The 23,493-nt window shown below is 44.0% G+C and overlaps 1 protein-coding gene across 1 annotated transcript in view; it reads right to left on the reverse strand.

Annotated features, from left to right (window-relative positions):
• Positions 1 to 23,493, reverse strand: part of LOC149450440 (uncharacterized) — a 134,270-nt gene that overhangs the window by 95,839 nt on the left and 14,938 nt on the right. Inside the window, exons 7-17 of the mRNA XM_089691948.1 lie at positions 22,993 to 23,129; positions 20,045 to 20,194; positions 17,797 to 17,946; positions 16,759 to 16,771; positions 15,960 to 16,090; positions 11,061 to 11,204; positions 9,968 to 10,102; positions 8,617 to 8,760; positions 8,006 to 8,152; positions 4,110 to 4,252; positions 2,284 to 2,300 (exon numbers count right to left, since the gene is read on the reverse strand). Of these exons, the coding sequence (XP_089548074.1) occupies positions 2,284 to 2,300; positions 4,110 to 4,252; positions 8,006 to 8,152; positions 8,617 to 8,760; positions 9,968 to 10,102; positions 11,061 to 11,204; positions 15,960 to 16,090; positions 16,759 to 16,771; positions 17,797 to 17,946; positions 20,045 to 20,194; positions 22,993 to 23,129 (1,311 nt within the window). The remainder of the gene's footprint in view (positions 1 to 2,283; positions 2,301 to 4,109; positions 4,253 to 8,005; positions 8,153 to 8,616; positions 8,761 to 9,967; positions 10,103 to 11,060; positions 11,205 to 15,959; positions 16,091 to 16,758; positions 16,772 to 17,796; positions 17,947 to 20,044; positions 20,195 to 22,992; positions 23,130 to 23,493) is intronic.

Here is a 23,493-nt window from a genome sequence, read left to right on the forward strand (position 1 = left end):
CATGTACATACCGATGACAGTTTGGTCTGACAAGAATGGCCACCTGTATGGAATAGGTGAGAGAATTTTACAACATGATGTGGTCTTTGTTGGACATTGAATGCACCGCCCAATAAAGACAAAATCCTTGATGTAAAAGATTCCCTCAAGCATGCTCTTCCATTCAAGCACCTTATGCAATCATTTTTTGGGCTTGCCTCCTCACACATCCTCCTTGGAATAAAACCAGCATCCCAGGATAATCCAAAACGGAAGTCAGATAAGCATCAAGAGTGACCTATATCTGCATGGGGACAGAAATATTCCCTGCCAGTTCCCGTTGCCTGACCTCCAAATTGGGTGCCTTTCAACCCTTGCTAATGCGAGTAATGATTCTATGTTATTATTTTGATTTATAGAACTCAATACAAAACCCAAATACTACACAAGGATCTCCCCTGGGACTCTTAGCCTTCTCTTGTTCACTCTCTGGAGGAACCCTAGCTGAGAAACCTTGAAGCAAAGGTTTCTAGGGGTTCCTTGAGCAATTTATACCTCTCAGATAGGTTTCCACTGACATTGTTTTTTTAGCTTAAGGGGTCAATTCTTCCCATTGAGCAGTTGTAAGGATTATTCTTCCGACTGACCATCACACTAATGTATCATCCAGTGCACAGGGCAAAGATTGTGATTGATATGGTAAAATGACTATTCGGTTTCCTATTGTATACATATTTCTATACATCTACTTTTATACTTTATATATTTTCATACAAAACATTTAGCAATATAATGTATATTTTCTGCCTGCTGGGCTTTGTGGTACTTTAGGAAATCCTTGCTCAAGAAATGTCTGCTCACATGCACCAACCCCCTCCCATTGTGTGGATTTGAAGACAGACATATTTTTCTCTTTCTATAGATAAGACTTAGAAGATCAAGCCTATACTCTGACGAAGATTGTTTTCGTGGAAATGACCAATAAAAGACTAATATAATGCTTATGCAGTGCTCACATGACTCATATATAAGCTCATTTTGCATATATAAGCTCACTTTCGCATTATAATAAACTAGAAGTGTTCATAGACTGAACTTGTGTCAATGTGAGTCTTCCAGTGTGTGCACATTCCAGAACTAGCTAGAATGATTACTTTGGACAGGAGCAGATAATCACTGTACATTTTAGTCTTCATCTAGTTCAAGATGACGAATTGTGTCCTCTCCCTTCCTTCATGATGTGCAAGCTTAGGGGATCCTGTGCCCAGCAGTCACTTGAAAAAGCACTGCTGCTGTCAATACTCCTGTCAGCCTTGTAACAGATGGAAGGCACCCCCCCATCCCTACAGTAAACCATTGCACCCAAGGCAGCTGACCCTCCTGCCCACCCCCTGTCCCAACTCTGCCTGCATGCATGGAATGCATGTACCGTATGTAAAAAACCTTGAGACTTTACAACCATTTTAAGTACAGTATGAAGCAAAAAAGTTTTCTAGTTTTGGATAAAAGTGTGGAAAGATTAGAACCCGTTTGTGGCTATATCCATGTCAGTTAAAGAGACGTCTAGTGGTTTTACTAGACAAAGTGAGAAGAAAAATCATAAAAAAAAAAAAAAAAAAAAAAAAGGAAAAAAAAAAAAAAAAAAAGCTCTTTACTAGAACAGGGAATAGCTAGCCATATTAGATTTGTTTTTTTTAAATTTTATTCTACATTGTAGCAATCTCCTCAAAATAACAGCCATTAATGTCTAAACTGCTGGCAACAAAATTGAGTACACCCCTAAGTGAAAATCTCCAAATTGGGCCCAAAGTGTCAATATTGTGTGCCCACCATTATTTTCCAGCACTGCCTTAACCCTCTTGGGCATGGAGTTCACTAGAGCTTCAAAAAGGTTGCCACTGGAGTCCTCTTCCACTCCTCCATGACAACATCAGAGGTCGTAGATGTAGAGACCTTGCACTCTTCCACCTTCCGTTCGAGGATGCCCCACAGATGCTCAATAGTGTTTAGGTCTGGAGACATGCTAAAGAAGCTGAGGGTAAAGGCGATTGACTGGCCAAGCAAGGCAGTGGTAGTCTTGGAGGCATGTTTAGGGTAGTTATGTTGGAATACTACCCTGTGGCCCAGTCTCTGAAGGGAGGGGATCATGCTCTGCTTCAGTATGTCACAGTACATGTTGGCATTCATGGTTCCCTCAATGAACTGTAGCTCCCCAGTGCTGGCAGCACTCATGCAGCCCCAGACCATGACATTCCCACCACCATGCTTGACTGTAGGCAAGGCACACTTGTCTGTACTCCTTACCTGGATGCCGCCACATGCTTGAGACAAAGATAAACTTATTCGGTTCAGTTGGTGTCAAACCACAGGACATTGTTCCAGTAATCCATGTCCTTAGCCCGCAAACAGTTTGCTGAAGACAAGCAGACTTTGTGTATAATCTTTAGAAGAGGCTTCCTTCTGGACCGACAGCCATGCAGACCAATTTGATGCAGTGTGTGGTGTATGGTCTGAGCACCGACAGGCTGATCCCCCACCCCATTCAACCTCTACAGCAACGCTGACAGCACTCATACGTCTATTTCCCAAAGACAACCTCTGGATATGACGCTGAGCATGAGCACTCAACTTCTTTAGTTGACCATAGGGAGACCTGTTCTGAGTGGAACCTGTCCTGTTAAACCGCTGTACAGTCTTGGCCACCGTGCTGCAGCTCAGTTTCAGAGCAACAATTCTTTTTTTCAGATCCTCAGTTCTTTGCCATGGGGTGCCATGTTGAACTTCCAGTGACCAGTATGAGTGATACCAAAGTTCACACCTGCTCCCCATTCACACCTGAGACCTTGTAACACTAACGAATCACATGATCTTGGGGAGGGAAAATGGCTAACTGGGCCCAATTTGGACACTCACTTAGGGGTGTACTCACTTTTGTTGCCAGCAGTTTAGACATTAATGGCTGTGTGTTGAGTTATTTTGAGGGAACTAACATTTACACAGTTATACAAGCTGTACACTCACTACTTTACATTGTAGCAAAGTGTCATTTCTTCAGTGTTGTCACAAAGAAAAAATATTTACAAAAATGTGAGGGGTGTACTCACTTCTGGGAGATACTGAGTATCTGCTACATTTTAGGTTTAAATTTTTTATTGGTAGTGTGCAAGGCATGTGCACCTTTTTTTATTTTATAGTTCCATACTGGCCTACCCCAGCCCCTAGGGGTCTGCACAGCACTGCCTTATTGGACTGAATACTAAGGTTTATGAAGATCCGTCCACATATGCCATATCTGGCCCTTTGAGCGCATGAGGTTTCTTTTTCGCGAAAATAGAAGTCTATGGCTCAGTGCAGCTATCCTGCAGGAAAGCCACAGGTGCACTGTGCTGCACCCATGGATCAGTGGAAAAGCAGCCTAACCACCCTTTTTTGCCAATATGCCCATTGCAAAAGTGGTGTATGTGATGTTTTATACACTGACCCTTTCCTCTTCCAGCTTCTGCGGGCACCACTGTCCAAGCTGCAAGAAAGGTCCCAGGAGAAGAGCACTTTGTCATCACTCCACCAGGAGGAGTTGGCGCTACAGGGGAAGCATCGGTTTATGCGGTTCCTGCTCCATCTGTAGCCACCTGTTTCTATTGCGGTCGGTGCCAGCTCCATGCATTCTGATGCTCTGGGATGGTAGGTAAGCAACCCATTGATTGCGATCTGGGCTGCCAACCCACGATCCCAGAGCATGGACATGGCTCCCCTGGTTTGAGGTCTCTGGTCACATCAGAGGGCTCCACAGGCCATGGGTTGAACACTCCTGCCCTACACTAACTGATAACAGAGGGACCACTCAAGCTTGAAGTAGAAAAGAGCAGCTGAAATGGCCAGATGAATAGGGTAATATACAGGGGTGGAGGGCATTGCAAGGATATAGGTCATCTAATCCCACAGTTAAACTTAGAACCAGAGTTGTAGGGGTTCAATTACTTTGCACACTCAGAAAACAGCTGACAGATGCAAAGTTTAGCTTGCCATTTCCACCCATTACTGCTATGTGAATGCATAAAATATTTCATTTGTAAAAATGTAATCATTACAAGTTAAACAAGTATTAATATCTCAAAGGGTGCAGGGGTCACCTTATTCTGTGGGGAGAAGCACCATGGGACATTAGGATTGCTGGAGTCGAAGCAGCAGCCTTTGGAATGGCATTCGGTCGCACTGATCCCCGAGTAGCCGCAGTCTTGCCTTTGGTTGGAAGACACTGAGCACTGAGCGTTATCTGGTAGATAGATGACACCAATCACATAATAGATCAGACAGTTCACTTGTACTGCATATATATCCATAAACTGTGCACTTGACAGACAAAATACATGGATGATCAAATACAAATGTTATTTGGCTTTATTCTCAACATTTATACACAATTTATATGCATTTCTAAAGCCGATTACCAGCTGTATAATGTAGCACCCTCCTATCTAGGTTGTTAAAGGCGCCAAAAATGAATTAAATTTACCTATCCTAATCATTGGAAGAGAGGTTAATTTCTTTGGGCTGTTCTAGATCTCAGAGGCTGCAGGTTTGATTGCTACCTCATGCCTTCTTGAGGCTTCTGGAACATAGGGGGCTGGGAGAGTCAAATGAGCAGCTTTAATTATTCTGCTGCAGCCAATCCCTGGGGAGGGGTGCCCAGTAGGTGGCTGGAGGGCAACAAATAGCCCTATTCTTGTGCTGCTAGACAAGTTCCTTGCCTCAGGGCCTGTTGCCCCCTTTGAGACAGCTTGCTGAATTTGCAGTCACAGCTGTGGCAGAGCTGGGGGGGGGGGGGGGGGGACACAGCTATTTCTAATCAAATTTGCACCCCCACATCACAGGCTAGATCCAGCCCTGCTTAGTTGGCTTCATTGTAAAAAAAAAAAAAAAAAAAAACACAAAAAAAAACCACGACAGTATAATGCCAGGCTAGGGCAGTAAGAGTATGTGATTAGAGTGGTATTGTGGCAGGTTAGGGTTGGCTGGGGGGAGGGCACAACCAAAATCTGGGGGCATAGTCCATCCCAGCAGCCTGCTAGATTCAGCCACATAACTAAGCAATTTCACCTAAGGATCTGGTCTGAAGAGCTTAAAAAAAAAAAAAAAAAAAAAAAAAAAAAAAGAGTGCCTGGTGGAAGTTGGAAAGCATGTAGGTGCCCTGTGGCATGGTGAGTATTAACCTCCCCCTCACTTAGGGGAGTCTGGTGGAAACTAGGAACTCAGCAGTTGTCCTGGGACAGATATGTCTGGAAGAAACTGAGTAAAGGAGTTACAAAAACAGCCTCTGGACATTTCCCCCAGCCCCAGTTCGTACATTCCATCAAGAGCAGTAATGTCATACAAATCTGCCAAGGTATGAACAGGTACAGAGATAGTGCAAATCTTGGAAGCCCATCATCCAGTTTCACCAACCATGAAAGGCATTTAACTTGCAAAAAAAGGTTCAGGCACCGACAGGCCTGATAACCATAGGAAAACTCCTAGGTACACAGTAAGGCCCATACCAAATTCATAGCAAAGTATTTTCCTTCAGTATTCCTCAATTCATAATTAACCGCCTCAGATTCAGGTTGGCCTACTGTAGTGGTGTTGTAGTCAAGCCATCCAATATATTTTGGACCTTGTGGAATTTTTGGGGACATACATGTGATTATGTCCCTTTATAGAAAAAGGAACGATTGCATTCACTAGGGATTTCCAAAACCTCAGGGTAGGGGCAGTAGCTGACTTCCACTTCATAATGGACTTTCTAGCATAAAAGAGTAAGAGGCCCAGTAGTGTCCCAATAGACTTTCACTAGCCCAAGGATACACATATCCACTTGGAGGTGAGATGCGGATAGAGGTCAGGCAGGTAATAAGCTGAAGGACTGACATCCAAGATTTGTATATGAAGGCTCGTCCATAGCATATAAAAGTAGTCAGCTGGTTCTGCTAGACAGCACCAACAACGGAGAGGGCAGTTTGGGTAGATTCTATGAGGGGTCAAAAAAAATCCTAAGTAGAATTTTGAACTGAATTTGTCTTTTTCTGGAAGAGATATTCCCATATGTCCTCCCCATCCTGCTCCAGCAACTCTATCACGCCTTGGAGAGGTTAAGGTCCTTCTGGTTGGCAAAGTAGGCTGTAAATCCTTGTGTACTACTTTTGACGGTTAGGGTGTCAGCAGTAGCTCTTTTTGAGATTGCTTACAGGGTTTCAGTTATGACCATTCCTTTTAACCTTAGGTATAAGGCTGTCTAAAGAAGCCTCCAGGCTGGAGCAGCAAGAAAAGGAAACTGGCAAGAGGGATCTCCATTACCCTGCAGTCTGGAGAAGACAGCCTGCCTAGCCTGGGTAGACACAGCAAAAGGTCTGGAAGCAGTCTCATCCAAAGCAGGGCCCACGAGGCAGAGCTGCCAGATGCAATATCCAGCAAGCTCTAGGACAGTGTCACAGCTTCTTAAATCTCTCTTTGGGACACTCTAAGGCAGCTAGGTGGGCTGGTAGTAGCCCAACGTACAAAGTTAGGAGCACTGAGGAAGCCGGAATCTGGGGTGAAATGTGTATAGGTGGAAGATGCTGAGCCCTAGAAGTTTTGAACTGAGGACCATCTGGGAAAGCGGGGTGGTGAGCTATGTAATTAAATTATACCTTATATGCTGGCTTGTTTTACATTTTAGAGTAAACTGGAGGATTGTATACTGTGGTGGTGCCAGGAGAGGAGCTGGAAGACCAGAGGGTGTTCACAAGTCTGTACTCATGTTAAGTTCATAAAGCGAGACAAGAGGAAGCAAGAAATCTCTCCATATAGAAGCAGACCATCAGTAGATGGGATCCAACTAAGCAATGCATTGCATCATAGTACTGTAGTCAGGCATACTACCAGCACATACTTTTGAAGGTCCCCTTTGATTTTTTTTATGGTGGTGGTGAAGTACTGTGGATGTTCTGGAGGAGTTTTCGCAACTGATTGGTCTAGAGGAGTTTCCACATATGCAGTCCATCATCAGCATATAGAGCCATCAAGACCAGACGGCCAACTTTCTGCAACATCTAATGCGATATTCGACCTACCATTCAAGGTGATCAATTATCTGTGGTGAGTGGGGCTCTGGAGGGTGGGGGGGCGCTATGCACAGAGAAATGCTATGGATAAGACGACTAACCATTGTATCACTTAGTATTCACATTTGATACCGATGGGGATTTTTTTGGACCTTTCATATGTTTGCACAGTTATTGGACACCATAGAAACCCACTGTACACAGTTTGATCACATTGTATATTTGCCATTTTTTGCACTATTGTCATTTGAACATGTTTAATATACATATTGGTTTGTGTTTTATTTGTCAGTCCATAGAGCATTGAAGTATGTGCACATTTGTATGGACCCTTTGTTTTAGTAGAGGCAGCGCAGCAACTTTTACGTTTGAAGCTTTATCATAAGCTACCTGCAAGTAAAAATATACAAAGTGACCTTACTACCACTTTGAAGTAACAACTGCTGAACCTTAAAGCATGAAACATAGTCAGCATGCTGAGCCTCCAACCCAAAAAATTACACCCCGCTACTTAATTGGCAAGACTGTTCTTGGCTCTTGCCTGCACAGCCACGTCATACTGTACATTCATAGCAACAGTGGCAGAGGGACTGTATTGCACAAATACACTGTCATCGCACTTTTAGTTCATGGATACTTCCTGCAGCTTATTAGCTGGGGAATGAGGAAGAACCTGCAAGAGCCAGCACATTGTACCTATGATTCACTGATTTTTGGTTCAATGCTTTGCAGGTTCAAAATAAAATTAACATACATTTTTGCAATATTGGTGCATATTTTTTGCAAACATAGAATTCTCCTTTAAACTGTCAGCAGTGCAAAAAAAGTAGAAGCATTGCTAGTCTAGCCACAGCAGACATGGATGGTGGATAGTCTGCCCTGTTAACTTTTTACATCGTGTTAAGATGATTTTGCCAAGATTATGTAAATCAAGCAGCAGTGCACTGTACCTTGAGCTAGAGAGTAGAAGCACCAGTTCACCCCAGGGATGCTGGAATCAAAGCAACAGTTCTTGCTGGCACATTGTGATGCGCTAATCCCAGGATACCCACAGTTCCTCCTCCGATAGGGAGAGCCACCACACTCCTGGGTGTTATCTAAAGGCAAAAACATACATAACAGCTGGGCTGCCAAACATTTTAACACTTTAAAGATTTGTTATAAAGTCTAAGGGGTGCATGGTGGTACATGGCATATTGAAGAACAGGGCCTGTAAGCACAGATTGTGGTGAAAAGGAAAAGTATGGAAGGTCATCACGAAGAGTTAACTCAGCAATGGATTTAGTTAAAGGAATTTAGTTAGTATGGGTAACCCTGAATTGGTGGAAATGTTCTAGCAGCCCAGGATACCCACAGTTCCCTCTGATTGGGCAAGCCATAACACGCCTGGACTTTAGCTGAAGGCAAACGGAGTAAATAAAGATGGTAATAGCCAGGCAGCCAATAGCTTTAGAACTGAGATCTACTATAAGGGTATAGGTGTTCATGGTTCTAGCCATATACAGTATATTATGATTTATCATATTAAATAAATTATAGGACGTTTAATATTGCATCTTACTTTGGGCTTTTGGAGAGAAGCACCATTTAACCCCAGGAACAGATGAGTTGAAACAGCATCCCATAGAATAGCACTCCCTGTCTGTAATTCCTGGATATCCACAGTCTGTTCTGTTAGCTGGACTCGCACAGCACTGAGCCTCATCTGTAGAGAAAAAGTGGAAATAAGAAGAGATTAGACTTTTGGGAAGGGAGGAAATGGGACAGTAGGGTAGAAGTGTAGAGATGGGTATGGGTTATCAAACTGTCAGATCTTCTGTGTTGCCAAAGTCAACAGCCAGCAACAATCAGGAATGGTGTTGTAGAAAGTCCTGACAGGCAGAGCAACAGCAAATAAATGCATTACCAAATCAATAGGTAAATGCATAGTTGGACAACATTAGCTGTTAACGGCAACAGCACTGTGATTAGCTAGTCATGTTGAGGCAGACATACATGGTGGGCAAACCTTCTCTGCTTACCATTTCTTCTTAAAATGTTAGTGGCTTGGTAAGACACCCTTGGCTTGTACACCAAGCAGTTTAGAGTAACAGGACCAATTGTGGTTTCGAGTCACACTAACATTTTTTGTTCTCGCTTGAGTGACACACAAGGCTCACTGTGATTCGCTTGCATGGGGCCCACAAGGATTCCTGAGGTTGCCAAGTAGAAATCTCCAAGACCTTGCCTCTGACACCATGGGAGAAACCAAGCCTGGCCAGAACCCAACATCTCCATATTTAGCCTGTTCTAGCTGTGAAGTACAATCCCAACTAGGCCATGCCCAAGAGTAGATCCCCATTGGTAGAGAACACCATACCAGACTCCTTAGGAAGGAAGTTAACAACCATAATGTAACAAACCATACAGGATTATGGTAGCACCCTGCCTGAACAAAAAGTGCAACAGTTCTTAAATTACAGGGTTGAAGGGAAAGATGAGACCCACACCCTAGCAGCAGGTAGAATATGGTAATTGAATTCCTCCTTGGGAGGAATGCAATCTGTTACCTCGCCAGTCCATATGAGCTCCCCCTTCCAGGAGAAGTATGTTGAGTTGGCTCCTGATTACACTATTCTTCCCAGATGGCCCTAGATAAGATCTGATACTCTTCCTCACCAGGCTGAAGGTTGCACACACTAGAGCATTCCTCATGCTTACCACCAATCCTTTTTAAATAACCACCAAAAGGAACACTAATAACCAGAGCAAGGTTGCCAAGCAAACTAGAACAGGGTACCACCTTAAAGGACTAACCCAGTCACTGCCTAAAATTACACGTTCCACCACTCATTGTGGTGTCTACAATAACTGCAACAGGGATCCCTCTATACACACATCACATCCTGCATTCCTTTATATCAGCACTGTACCTTGTGCCTGAGAGTAGAAGCACCAATTCACGCCGGGGATACTGGAATCATAACAGCAGTCTCTTCTGGCACATTGGGAAGCACTGATTCCTGGGTAGCCACAGTTCCTTCTCAGGTAAGGAGACCCGCCACACTCTTGTTTTGCCTCTGTGAAAGTAAAAAAATGACAGACACACATATATGGATATATTGCAGTGTTTTAAATATAGGTTATTTGACTTGGCTTTTAGTGTGCGACAAAAAGCTTAGGGCTGGTTTCCCAGCTGTTTGTTGCATGAAAAACACATTGCTGAAATTAAGGAAACCGCACAAATGTGTCCAGATCAAGAGATGAAAATAAACGGATACAAAATATAAAACAAAGCTGCATAATATCAAATATAAAAAACAAAGTCCATAAAGTGCATCTGCTAAAATAATGTATTGGGTTAGGACATATGTATGAATAGGACCACCAATTAATGGTGTTTATGAATTTATTATTGCACAATTTTAGCACAACAGTTCACTGTTGCATGAAAACATTGTTTACAGCTTTTTGTTGGAATTCACTTTAAATGGCACTCCAATGCACCATGCAATCAAAGCCCAGTGTAAATGTGCTGCAAGGAATCACAATTCAAAGAACCATCTGTGCTTTGTGGTACATTAAGAAAAAAAAGGTACATGTCTTGTGTGCTGTGGTGTGTTGGCAGGCAATGCACCATAAAACACCGGTGAGCTGAGAATGAGGTCTACATATTTTCACTGAATGCACCAATCTACAGACATTAGATCATGTGAGCAGTTCAGAAGCGACACTATATAGTGATCGGGGGTTTAAAAAGTAAGCTCTTAGTAGTCAAATAGTAAGACATGTTAAAAATTTGTCCAAATGGAGTTTTAGCTTCCAGGGTAGAAATGTTCGAAGTCCAGCTCCAGCCAAGACTTTAAAGTTTTGAATGGGGCAGAGTATGGTCAGTCTATTAAGTGTTCCTACTGCAGAGAATTACTCTCACTTCCTGTCAGGACAGGAGGGACATGGGGGGAAACCTTGTAGAGAAGTTCTGACAACTTTCACCGTCTATGCCCTCCTTTCCCTTTGACACAATACCTTTAACATTTGAATGGAAGCACCATTTAACGCCAGGAATACTTGAATCATAGCAGCATCCTCGAGAGTTACATTCGGTGGAGCTGATGCCAGGATATCCACAGTCTGTTCTGTCTTCTGGATTAACAGAGCATTGGACCTCATCTGTGTTATGAAGGATAACGTGAGAAAACATGTACATAAGCTTAGTTCCAAAACTCTAGCATGCAGGTTATCCACCCTCACCAGTAGTACATGTATTGTGGATGTCGTCAAAAGACCATCTAGCTAAAATAGTTTTCTGAAAATACCACCTCAAAACAATGTCTTCGCAAGACCCGAGGACCAGTTTGACTACTGATGGTCTAGACCAGCCATTCTCAACCAGGGTTCCTGGAAGCTAGGGTTCCTCAGAGGTTGCTAAGGATTCCTTGAGCAAAGATGGATTAACCTTCCATCTAATGGTGCCTACATTGTTCCAGAGCCAACATCAATTTGCAAAGCTAGCAGCATAACACCAATGTTTTGTAACTGTCTGGAGGGTTGGCATTCTTTCCACCAAGCACCACTATTGGGGGGATATTGTTCTAACCAACTCCAAATGTGAAGGGCATTCTTCCTTCCTGACCATAATGTAGGGAGGCCTTTTTCCCCACTGACCCCCTAATGAAAGTTTCTTCCCACTGATCCCTATTATGATGAATATTCTTCCTCTCCCTGACCACCCATGTATGGGGGGCCCTCCCCTAAAAGACCACCAATAAAAAGGGTACTCTGCTACCAATGTAAGGGTACATTTCTACCACTGACCAACAATGTAAGCAGGCCCTGCTACCACTGAAGAACAATGTATGAGCTATTCTCCCATGAACCACCAATATATGGGAAGGGATAACTCCCTATTGTTTATTTTTGATAAAGGCTGGTTACACAGTACATGCGTCTTCCTATAGATGGAAAAGGTTCTTAAGTGCAATATACGATTTGCCCTTTACAAGTGAAACAGCAGAACAGCCAAACTAAAAATGTATCCATTTTTTTTTTTTTTGCCTTTTAAGGTCTTGAATTTCTGCTCATGATTGGCCAAGCTATTCAGCTGAGGATTGATGATTAGGAGTGAGTGAATAAGATTTTTAATTTTACTGAAATGCAGGCCTTCTTGCAAGATTTTGATGAAAATGTCACCATTATAGTAAAATGCATTGCCATCAATGAGGAAGGCAAATTAAAAGGTTTATAAGTTAGAATGAGCTTTTGTAGCCATCAAGAGCCATTTTATGCTCATTACAACTGTCCTGGACTTGTCAAAATATCATGGGCTAATAAATTTACTTTCACAGTAAAAAGGGAAAAAAAAAAAATTTCCTTATCCGCTCAATGAGAAAAATTGAGAGAGTTTGCACCCTGTATGGTGGGTAAAGGTTGTTGCTATGGATAGGAGATGGGGGCATGTTGGCTTCTGCACAGTGGCCACCACCATTCCTCCGCTGTTCTGCATTGAATGTTCATAGGGAAAACTGCAGCCGATTTCAAATGCCAAAATGTAGAGCTAAATGAGCATCAGAAATAAACAGTAAGCTTTAATTTCAACCATGCTTAGCCCCGACACCGGATGATGAATGCATTGTTACTTGAGAAAATAAAAAATTTACGGGATCTTTTTTCCCCCACGATGTTAAAATCTAAAAGCACAAAGTCCTATAGGTGGCCATACACCATGGCCAAGGTGCAAAATATTTGTGTAGATACATACAGGTGAAACTCGAAAAATTAGAATATCGTGCAAAAGTTCATTTCAGTAATGCAACTTAAAAAGGTGAAACTAATATGAGACTCATTACATGCAAAGCAAGATAGTTCAAGCTGTGATTTGTCATAACTGATGATTATGGCTTACAGCTCATGAAAACCCCAAATCCACAATTTCAGAAAATCACACTATTGTGAAAAGGTGCAATATTCTAGGCTCAAAGTGTCCCACTCTAATCAGCTAATTAAGCCATAACACCTGCAAAGGGTTCCTGAGCCTTTAAAATGGTCCCTCAGTCTTGTTCAGTAGGAATCACAATCATGGGAAAGACTGCTGACCTGACAGTTATGGAGGGTGTCAGTGATGGTTTCCTGCACAAGGAGGGAAAGCCTCAAAAAAGGCAATTGCAAATGTTGGATGTTCCCCAAAGTGCTGTATCAAAAGCACATTAATAGAAAGTTATGTGGAAGGGAAAAGTGTGGAAGAAAAAAGGTGCACAAGCAGCAGGGAGAACTGCAGCCTGGAGAGGATTGTCAGGAAAAGGCCATTCAAAAGTGTTGGGGACTTTCACAAGGAGTGGACTGAGGCTGGAGTCAGTGCATCAAGAGCAATCACACACACACACACAGACGGATCCTGGACATGAGCTTTAAATGTCGTATTCCTCGTCAAGCCGCTCCTGAAGAACAATGTCAGAAGCGTCTTACCTGGGCTAAAGAAAAAACAGACCTGGTCTGTTGCTCAGTGGTCCAAAGTCCTCTTTTCTGATGAGAGAAACTTTTGCATCTCATTTGGAAACCAAGGACCCAGAGCATGGAGGAAGAATGGAAAGGCACACACTGCAAGATGCTTGAAGTCCAGTGTGAAGTTTCCACAGTCTGTGTTGATTTGGGGAGCCATGCCATCTGCTGGTGTTGGTCCACTGTGCTTCATTAAGTCCAGGGTCAACGCAGCAGTCTACCAGGAGATTTGGGAGCACTTCATGCTCCCTTCCTCAGATGAGCTTTATGGGGATGCGGACTTCATTTTCCAGCAGGACTTGGCACCTGCCCACACTGCCAAAAGCACCAAAACCTGGTTCAATGATCGTGGGATTACTGTGCTCGATTGGCCAGCAAACTCGCCTGACCTGAACCCCATAGAGAATCTATGGAGCATTTCCAAGAGAAAGATGAGACACGAGACCGAACAATGCAGAAGAGCTGAAGGCCGCTATTGAAGCATCCTGGTCTTCCATAACCACCTCAGCAGTGCCACAGGCTGATAGCTTCCATGCCACGCCACATTGAGGCAGTAATTGCTGCAAAAGGGGCCCAAACCAAGTACTGAGTACATATGCATGCTTATACTTTTCAGAGGTCCAATATTGTTCTATGTACAATCCTTGTTTTATTGATTGCATGTAATATTCTAATTTTCTGAGATTGTGGATTTGGGGTTCTCATGAGCTGTAAGCCATAATCACCACAATGACAAATCACGGCTTGAACTATCTTGCTTTGCATGTAATGAGTCTCATATTAGTTTCACCTTTTAAGTTGCATTACTGAAATAAATGAACTTTTGCACGATATTCTAATTTTTCGAGTTTCACCTGTATAAACAATTTGGGTCATTGGTCCTTTCAGTCACAAATTGCTTGGGTTTCCAGATACATCTTGGGATATTGACATCATGAGGCTTTCCCCCCTCTTAACCTGTTCAGCCAATTCTTGGGCATATCCACCCACCTTAATACCCAGTGGCTGAAACATGCTAGGACAGCATTTTGAAGTGCAACAGTCTGATTCAATAGTGCACATAGTTGCAAAATTCTGATTCCACAGTGAAGAAGATTATGGGAAATTTAGCCTAAACTCTGCAGATAATGGAAAGAAATGTTTAAGATTGTTCTGTATTCACTGAAATATTGAATTTACTACATGTAGCACCCTCTAGGTTTAGCTAGAGGCTAGAAGGCTCTGCAGGTCAGGGCTTCCCTTCCAGAAACACAACTTCCTGGAAGAGGGTCAGAGGAGGCCCAGATCTGCATTTGAGGGACTTTAGCCAATCCCCTGGCAGGGAGCTGGGGTTGGGGAGAGGGCTGTCAGGTGCAAGACCCAACTAATTTAGTTCTCATCTGGGACTACTTCATTGCCAGCTGTTGGAATCCCTTGCCCTGGGATACCCTCAAGGTACCTTCAGTGCAGCTGGATGAAGGGGAATATTCATCTGGGGTCTGAGGAGATCCATCAAGGAGGCTTCAGTGCTCCTAGACAGTTATTGATCCACATTGTACAGTATTTGTTGCCAAGTTTGCCCTCAAGTTCAGTTCCTTGGGCATCCCATATACCCCTAGGACACCAAGTTGTTAACCTCTTATTTAAAACTAAAAACCAGCTCAAGGACTGGATTATTGACTCCAAGTGTGCAAAATGCCTGGCCGTGCAGAGTACCTGAATTTGTCTTGATATTAGCTTCAGTCTTAGGCCTCGTACAAATGATGAGAATATCTGAAGAACGTTTATTTTTTTGCGTGCTAGTCTCATGAGAATTTTCGTAACTTTAGTAACCTGTTTTTGATATGAGACAGGATGCAACTTTGGAAGTGATTTAATGTATTCTTTTGCTTCTGAGTATGCATCACTCAATTTTTTCTGTACAAATACTATATTTACACTAAAATAGTTTGATCCGTTACCTTGAGAATATTTTTTGTGCTTGTCCAGATACTTTTACATGAACCGTCTGCTCTCAAAAGCTGTGTACTAACAAATTGGACAATTACTATAAAAACACATTTTTTCATTCGATTCTCATTGTACATACTAGGATAAGGAGGGTCAGGCATACCTCAACAGTATGCAGCTGTTTATTACTGTCCAATCAGAGGACTGAGGGTGAGTTCTTGACCAAAAAAAAGTTTATAACCAGGTTGTAACCAGGGGCGGACTGACCATTTGGAAACTCTGGCACTGCCTGAGGGCCCGGGGTCAGTAGGGGGCCCCATGAGATGCCCCTGGTACCTTTTTCATAGGCTTTGAGTTTGGGCAAGGACACAGGGGCCCCATGATCCCATGAGTTGTCAGTCCACCCCTGGTTGTAACACACGCATTATATTTTCGAGTCATACCATTGGGTGGCTAGGTGTAGTGTATTCAGGTAAATACAAGTAAATGTTTGTGAAATACCTTGTGCCTGGGAATAGAAGCACCACTTCACATTAGGGATACTGGAGTCGTAGCAGCAGTTTCGTTTGGTGCACTCGGAGGCACTTATCCCAGGATAACCACAGTCCCTTCTCTGACATGGGAGCACATTACTGCATTCCTCATTGGTGATGTTATTCTCTGTAATGAAATAAAACAAGTTATGATACACCTAGATCTAGAAGGACCATTAAGTAGCTTCCTTCCACAATTGCCGAGATAAGATATGGGACTCTTAGCCAGCTCCTAGGGATGCATTTACCCAGTCACATGCACACAATTTTAAAATCAGATCAATGTGCACCAGGCCAAAGTAGAAGCCATTGACTCACATGGTGTGTTCAGGGAAACAAGTCATGCATGTGCAAGTAACACGAACGCAGAAGTGATCTGTCAAATAAGCCACAGTACTACCACAAAAATTATGTAGCTCAAAAATGTGCAACCTGAAAACTTACCACAAAAAAAAAACAAAAAAACAAACAAACAAAAAACAAAGTTAAGTGTATACATAAAAATAAATATGAATAACTTGTTGCTTTTCCTTACTAGTAGCCCCTAGGGGGCAAGATTCTGGGGGCCACAGCTGGCTTGACCAGCTCACATGTAGACTCCAGAGTGTGTTTACATTTAGTGGTGAAAGGCTCCCTTTTCTGGCCATGCCAGCACATTACAGGCCCTTGGACTTCTTTGGGACCATCCTCTTGATGGGGGGATGAAAGTAGATGAGCCCCAGAGGGGCTGGCTTGTAATGTGCAGGCATGATCTGGGAGTATTTAACCACTGCTCTATAGCTCCCTCATCACCTACTCCCATGCTCAGGACTTCAGGCATTTCAGTTCCCCTAGAACTCCCTACAGCAATCTCTCCTGCTATCTCCTACTCCATCTTTAGGCACTCACCCTTTTCAGGGAAGCATTTCCTGCCTCAGTTATACCATCTCCATCAACTGATCCCCACACAGTTTTGGGTCTCTTGCCCTTCCTTTATAGATTGAAAGCATAGGAAAAACACTGTTATGGGGGGGGGGGGGGGGGGGAGAAGCCACATTGGACCCCAGGAACAGGTGGGTCAAAAGCAGCATCCTCTGGAATGGAATTCTCCAGAACCAATTCCTGGAAAACCGCAGTCTGTTAGCCAAACTCACCGAGCCTCATGCATGACCCCTGACCCACTGTCTGGCTGATTGGCCTTGTGCTGATCACATGCACCCTCCCGAAGGAATAAAAGACTAACACACACACGTAAATAGTGACGCCAAAGACTTATCAGGAGATGAGTGGAGGACAATGGAAGTAGGTGAGGATCAGAGAAGACAGGATCAAACAGCCTTTTTAAACAATGCAGATGATTAACTCCTTAGGTTCCACAGTGAGTATTGCAAGCATGCAGGACTGCATATACAGACTGATTCTACTGTTGGTTTAGTAACCATCAATCCCACCTTCACTCAGATGAGATCCACCGATTGTGGACGCCAGAGTTTGTTTACATTCAGGTGAAAGACTCCCTCTCCTGGCCTTGCCACCACATAACAGGACCTTGGACTTCTATGGGGCCATCTCCTGGTGGGACTGTACTGTGCAGGCACAACCATGAAAAAGGAGCCTTTTGCCGTTGAATGTAAACAAGCAATGGAGGCCGCATCTATTGGATCATGGTAAGTAGGGTAGGATTGTTGGTCAGGGGAGAACCAAAAGAATAGGTGCACTTCAGCTTTAAAGGATGAGGAACAGGCAAACAGTTGCAGGAACTGTTGGCACTATAATATTGGTGTATTATAATAAAAATGGAAAGGATTGGGAAGCATAGGAAAAACCTTGACTGTAGTCATTGGGGTAGAAGCACCATTTGACCCCAGGAATAGATGAGTTGAAGCAGCATCCTCTGGAATGGCATTTTTCAGAACTAATTCCTGGATATCCACAATCTGTCCTGTTAGCCGGACTCATCGAGCACTGAGCCTCATCTATGAACAAATGGAAATATATCTGAATTAGCAATTAATGTTTACAAGTTGTACATTTTTGGTGCTTATGAGGAACTGAGGAAATTCTTTTAAATGTTTAAGTGTGCTCTTAGACAAATTGTGCCTATTCTTTTTGCCCCCTCGCCCTGATCTAAATGATCCTCACCTCACTCAGTTGAGATTCATGAGAGTGCATGCAGGAGGGTACCTACCTGGTAGAAAGTTTTTGCTGCATCTTCGTAAGTGCACCTTTAAGTCCTGGTTGGTGCAAGTAGGGGATGAATATGTTTTGTGACATGTTTCCCTGTATGTGTCACTTCCCCATTTAGTAGGTCATATATACACATTCATGTGGGGGGGGAAAAAAAAAAAAAAAAAAAAAAAAAAAAAAAAAAAGTTCAACCTTGTGCATTACTTCAGTAAGAAATTCGTAAATTATACTCACAAGAGTAGCAGTAAAGGCATCCAACATCCAAAACAGGGTTAGGAGACACGTGCAAGTTTAAGCCAGAAGGGAGACAAATTCTTGGTCAAGCTGATGCGTTTCGAAGGGGGGGGGGTCCTTCCTCACAGCCCCCTTGAAACGTGTCAGCTTGACCAAGAGTTTATCTCCCTTCTGGATGGATCTTGCATGTGTCTAACCCTGAGTTTGGTTTTCGATGCTTTATTTACGGCTAATCTTGTTAGTAATTTATGAATTGCTTACTGGAGGTAATGTGCAAGGTTGGTGCGCTTTGTTTTTGTGCTCTACTACAGAGAATCGAGCTTCTCCAGCTTTGTGTTAGCTTCACAACCTTTGATCAGTGTTGGTGGAACATTTAGCATTTTATTCAACTGGCCTTCTGATCTGGGTCCCTGAGCGCAGGAGGTGTTGGATTTGTATTGACTGGTCATTTTGGAAGAGCCTTGGAGACAGTGGGAGATCTGAGGAGTGACTGGCTGCACTCTTAAGGGACCTCAGCCAATCCTCAACAGAAGGCTTGGCAAGGGGCTGGGACTTCCTTAAAGTGTAAGCCTGCTCAGTGGCAGGAGTGTGGAGTCAGTGGAAGAAGGAGAGAGGAAGATGTGAGGCAGAAGGAGGCTGCCAGGAGGCCTAGCGGGTTGGGGCCTGCCTGTGAGGCTGGAAAACTTGGAGCTCACTGGCCCCCCTGAGCAAAGACCACCTGTATAGCTGGGAAGGAGCAGTCCAGTTGATAGGCCTGGTGGTAGTAGTAGACAACCCACAAGCGGTACCGGAGAGGATCTGAGTGATTACAGCTAGACTCCCTGGGCGGATAGGGGAAGGAGCACTCAGGTGGGAAACCAGATTAGCCTTCTACTAGTGACTGTTCCCCCCTTTTAAAAAAGGAACAGGAGCCAGATCCCCTGCCCAGGAGAATCTCCAGATTGGTGAGTGAAGAGAATTTCATCTAGGGTCTGGGATGGTACATAAAGGAGACACTGGCTGTCTCTCCAACAGACTGTTGCAGAATAGAAGCTTGTGGGTAGTTCCAAGAAGTTTGTCATCGTTATCTGTTCCCTTTATGCGTCCTATACCCTCCTTACCCTATGCCAGTTCTAAATCTGAAAGGGTTTGTGACACCTCAAATTTACTGAAGTGTATGAAGCAGCTATTGGAACACCTCTAGGGGGGATAGATCTAGGGGGGCACAGCTGGCCTGAGCTGCTCACATGTAGACTCCAGTGTTTGTTTACATGCAGTGGTGAAAGGCTCCCTCTTGTCTGCATCCGCACTTGACGGTTTCTAGGACTAACATGGGACCATCTCCTTGCTGGGAGATGGAAGTAGATGAGGCCCATAGAAGTGGAGCTGTAATGTGCAGGAGCAACCAGGGAGCCTTTTACCACTGCTCTCTAGTGTCCTCATCACCTACCCCCATGCTGTAAACTTCTTTCAAGGTCTCTCCCTTTGTGTGGAGCTCCCTACCTCAAGCACCCAGGCCATCTCCTACACCACCTTTAGGTGATCTCTGAAAACCTATCACTTCAGGGAAGCCTATCCTGCCTCAGAGCTCAGTTTCATTTTCTCAATCAACTGTTCCCGCCAGTTATTTGTGTCACTTGCCCATCCCTTACAGATTGTAAGCATAGGAATAACCCTTACTGAAGTTTTTGGGGAAGAAGCACCATTTGACCCCAGGGATAGATGGATCAAAGCAGCATCCTCTGGATTGACATTCTTCAGAACCAATTCCTGGAAATCCACAGTCTGTTCTGTCAGCCGGACTCACCGAGCACTGCGTCTCATCTATGAAGAATTAAAATTCTTATCAATAATGTCTACAGGCTGCACATAAAGGTTTGGGTTCATGAGGAACTCATGTTTCTAACCATATATGACTTAAAGGATAAGAGTACTTACCATATTTTTTGCTCCATATGATGCACCTGACCATAAGATGCACCTAGGTTTTAGAGGTGAAAGAAAAAAAAAAAAAAAAAATTTCTGAACCAAGAGACTGCGGACGCAGTACAGGGGGATGACCAAGAGACTGCGGACCTTTGGGGAGGGGGGGTGGGTACCTGATTTTGACAGGTACCTGCTCCCACTTCTGCGGAGTTGTCCTCCCTTTAGTGTGGGCACCTGACTGACAGCAGAGTGCCCACACTAAAGATGCCAAAGTGGGAAAGTCTGTACAGAGCTGGACCGAACAACAAGTAAGGTTCTGCTGCAGAGAAGAGCTGAGTGGCCGTCCTGGCGTTCTGACACTGCAGCGGCAGAAATACTGGACACTCCATAAGACGCACTGACAATTTGCCCCCTTTTTGGGGGGGGGGGAGCCTTATGGAGCGAAAAACCCAGTATTTTGCCCCTTTGCCCTGACATTAACGACTTGCCAACTGCAGATAGCCGAATGTCGGCTGCACTGCGGCCGGCCAGTTCTGGGAGGGCGTCATGACAGGCTCAGCTATGAGAACATGTTTACACCCTAAAAATGGGAGGAACATGTAACATGTTCCAAAAAGGTGAACTTATCCTTTCTGCTTGTTGGAACTCATCTGAGGGTAGGGTTTTCAGACTCCAGAGATTTACATTCAGCTGTGAAAGGCCCCCTCTCCTGGCTGTACCTTCACATTACAGACCTTATGATTTCTATGGAACCCTTTCCTGTCTTGGAGATTGAGGTAGAGGAGCCCTGTAGGGGTGACGTTGCAATGTACAGACTCAAAGAAAGGGGGCCTTTCACCACTGAATGTAAGTAAGCAGTGGAGGCCACAGCTATTAGATCATGATAAGTAAGGTAGGGTTGTTTAGGTCAGGGAAGTGCACTTATTCTTTAGGGCTGAAGACCAGCCAACAGTTAAACCTATAGATGAAATGCTTACATGTAAGTGGTTTTACTTGACAAAGGGTTTGTTTCTGTCCCTCCAGTCCCAATATTTACACAACCACATTATTATTATTATACTACAGGATTTAAACAGCGCCAGTTTGCTCAGCGCTTTACAATACAACAGGAGACAATACAGCAACAATACAAGAGGGAAAGGAGGGCCCTGCTCCTTGGAGCTTACAATCTAGGAGGAAAGGGCTAGTGGTACAAAAAAGGTAGTAACTGTGGGAGATGGACTGGTTGGAAGAGTAGAAGATTCCATTTATAGCTGAGGGCAGGATAGGCTTCCTTGAAGAGATAGGTTTTCAGAGACCGCCTAAAAGTGAGCAGAGTAGGCGATCGTCTGATAAATTGGGGTAGAGAGTTCCAGAGGATAGGGGTAGCCCTGGAAAAGTCCTGGAGATGAGCATGGGAGGAGGAGACAAGGGAGCTAGAGAGCAGGAGGTCGTACGAGGAGCGGAGAGTACGGTTTGGGTGATATTTGGAGACAAGATTGGTGATGTAATTTGGGGCAGAGTTATAAATAGCTTTATATGTAATTGTTAAGCCAGTGGAGGGATTGGCAGAGAGGGGTGGCAGATACAGAACGGTTAGTAAGGTGGATAAGTCTGGCAGCAGCATTCATGATAGACTGAAGAGGGGATAGCCTGCGATGAGGCTGGACAATGAGAAGGGAGTTGCAATAGTCAAGATGAGATAACAAGGGAGTGAATAAGTCGCTTAGTTGTTTCCGAGGTTAGGAACGGGCGTATCTTGGAGATGTTGCGGAGGTGAAGTCTACAAGATTTGGACAGTGATTGGATTTGGGGGTGAAAGGACAGATGGGAGTCTAGGATTAGGTGTTTGATCTTGGAGAAGTCTGGAGAGGGGGCACAGGCTGGGGGGATTACTAAGAGCTCAGTTTTGGAAAGATTGAGTTTGAGGAAGTGGAGCGACATCCATGCCGATATGTTGCCTAGTAGGTTAGTAATGCAAGAGGAGACTGAAGGGGTGAGGTGAAGGGTAGAGAGATTGGTGTGTCATCAGCATAGAGATAGTACTTAAAGCCATGGGAGTTTATCAAGTGACCAAGGGAGGGGGTGTAAATGGAGAAGAGAAAGGGTCCAAAGACAGAACCTTGAGGGACCCCTACAGAAAGAGGGAGTGAAGAGGAGGCAGTGTTCTAGGCAACGCTGAAGGAGCACTGCGATAGGTAGGAGGAGAACCAGGAGAGCAGAGCGAGACCGAGAGTGTGGAGTTTGAGGGGATGGTCAACCATATCAAAAGCCTCAGAGGAGGACAAGTAGTAAGAGTACAGAGTAGTGACCATTGGTTTTAGCTGTTAGTAGATTAGTGAGTTGCATGCACAGCTGTATATAGCAGGAGGACCTGATTTTTCTCTAATGCAATTCAGTATCCCCCCTGCCAAAGACCAGGCAGTAAAAGGAGCAGCAGATTTGTGAGATGTTATGCATCAAGTCTGCACACTCCTCCTATCAGCATGTTCCTTGTTAGCACATCAGCACTTTAGCGTATACGATTGGCTTTTTGGATTGCCTTCCCCTACAGTCTGAGCTGTGCTACATAGGGGATTATGAGAGGCTCATAGCAAGGTAGAACCAAGATGCTAACACGGCTTGCTTTTGTTAAGTACTGTGGAAACTGTTGACAATCTAAAAATTCTGCATATTAATTATATTAATGGAAATTAAAGCATAGGAAATAATCTTACTGTAGTCAGTGGGGTAGAAGCACCATTTGTCCCCGGGAATAGAGGAGTTGAAGCAGCATCCTCTGGAATGGCATTCTTCGGAACCAATTCCTGGATATCCACAGTCTGTTCCATTCCCTGGATATCCACAGCCTGTTCTGTCAGCTGGCCTCACCAAGCTTTGATCATCTGGCCTCACCAAGCTTTGATCATCATCTATGAAGAATTGATAATATTGTATTTGAAATGGCAATTCATGTTAACTGGCTGCACAGAAGAGTTTTCAGAGCCTTTTGGGGGGTACTAATTTTTATACACATTCTTGACTTAAAGGGTAAGTGCACTTTCAGATATGGTGAGCCTAGTCTTTTTACCCCATTGCCCTGAACTAGATGATTCCACCCTTCCCCTTCACAGATCATAGAGATCCGGATGTTTTACAATCAGCCATAAAAGGCTCCCTCTCCTGGCTGTGCATGCACATTACAGCCTCATGGACTTCACTGGGACCTCTCCTGGCTG

This window comes from Staurois parvus, unplaced genomic scaffold, assembly GCF_062004578.1.
Source record: "Staurois parvus isolate SC_StPar_1 unplaced genomic scaffold, SC_StPar_1.0 ptg000574l, whole genome shotgun sequence".
Classification (NCBI taxonomy): Eukaryota; Metazoa; Chordata; class Amphibia; order Anura; family Ranidae; genus Staurois; species Staurois parvus.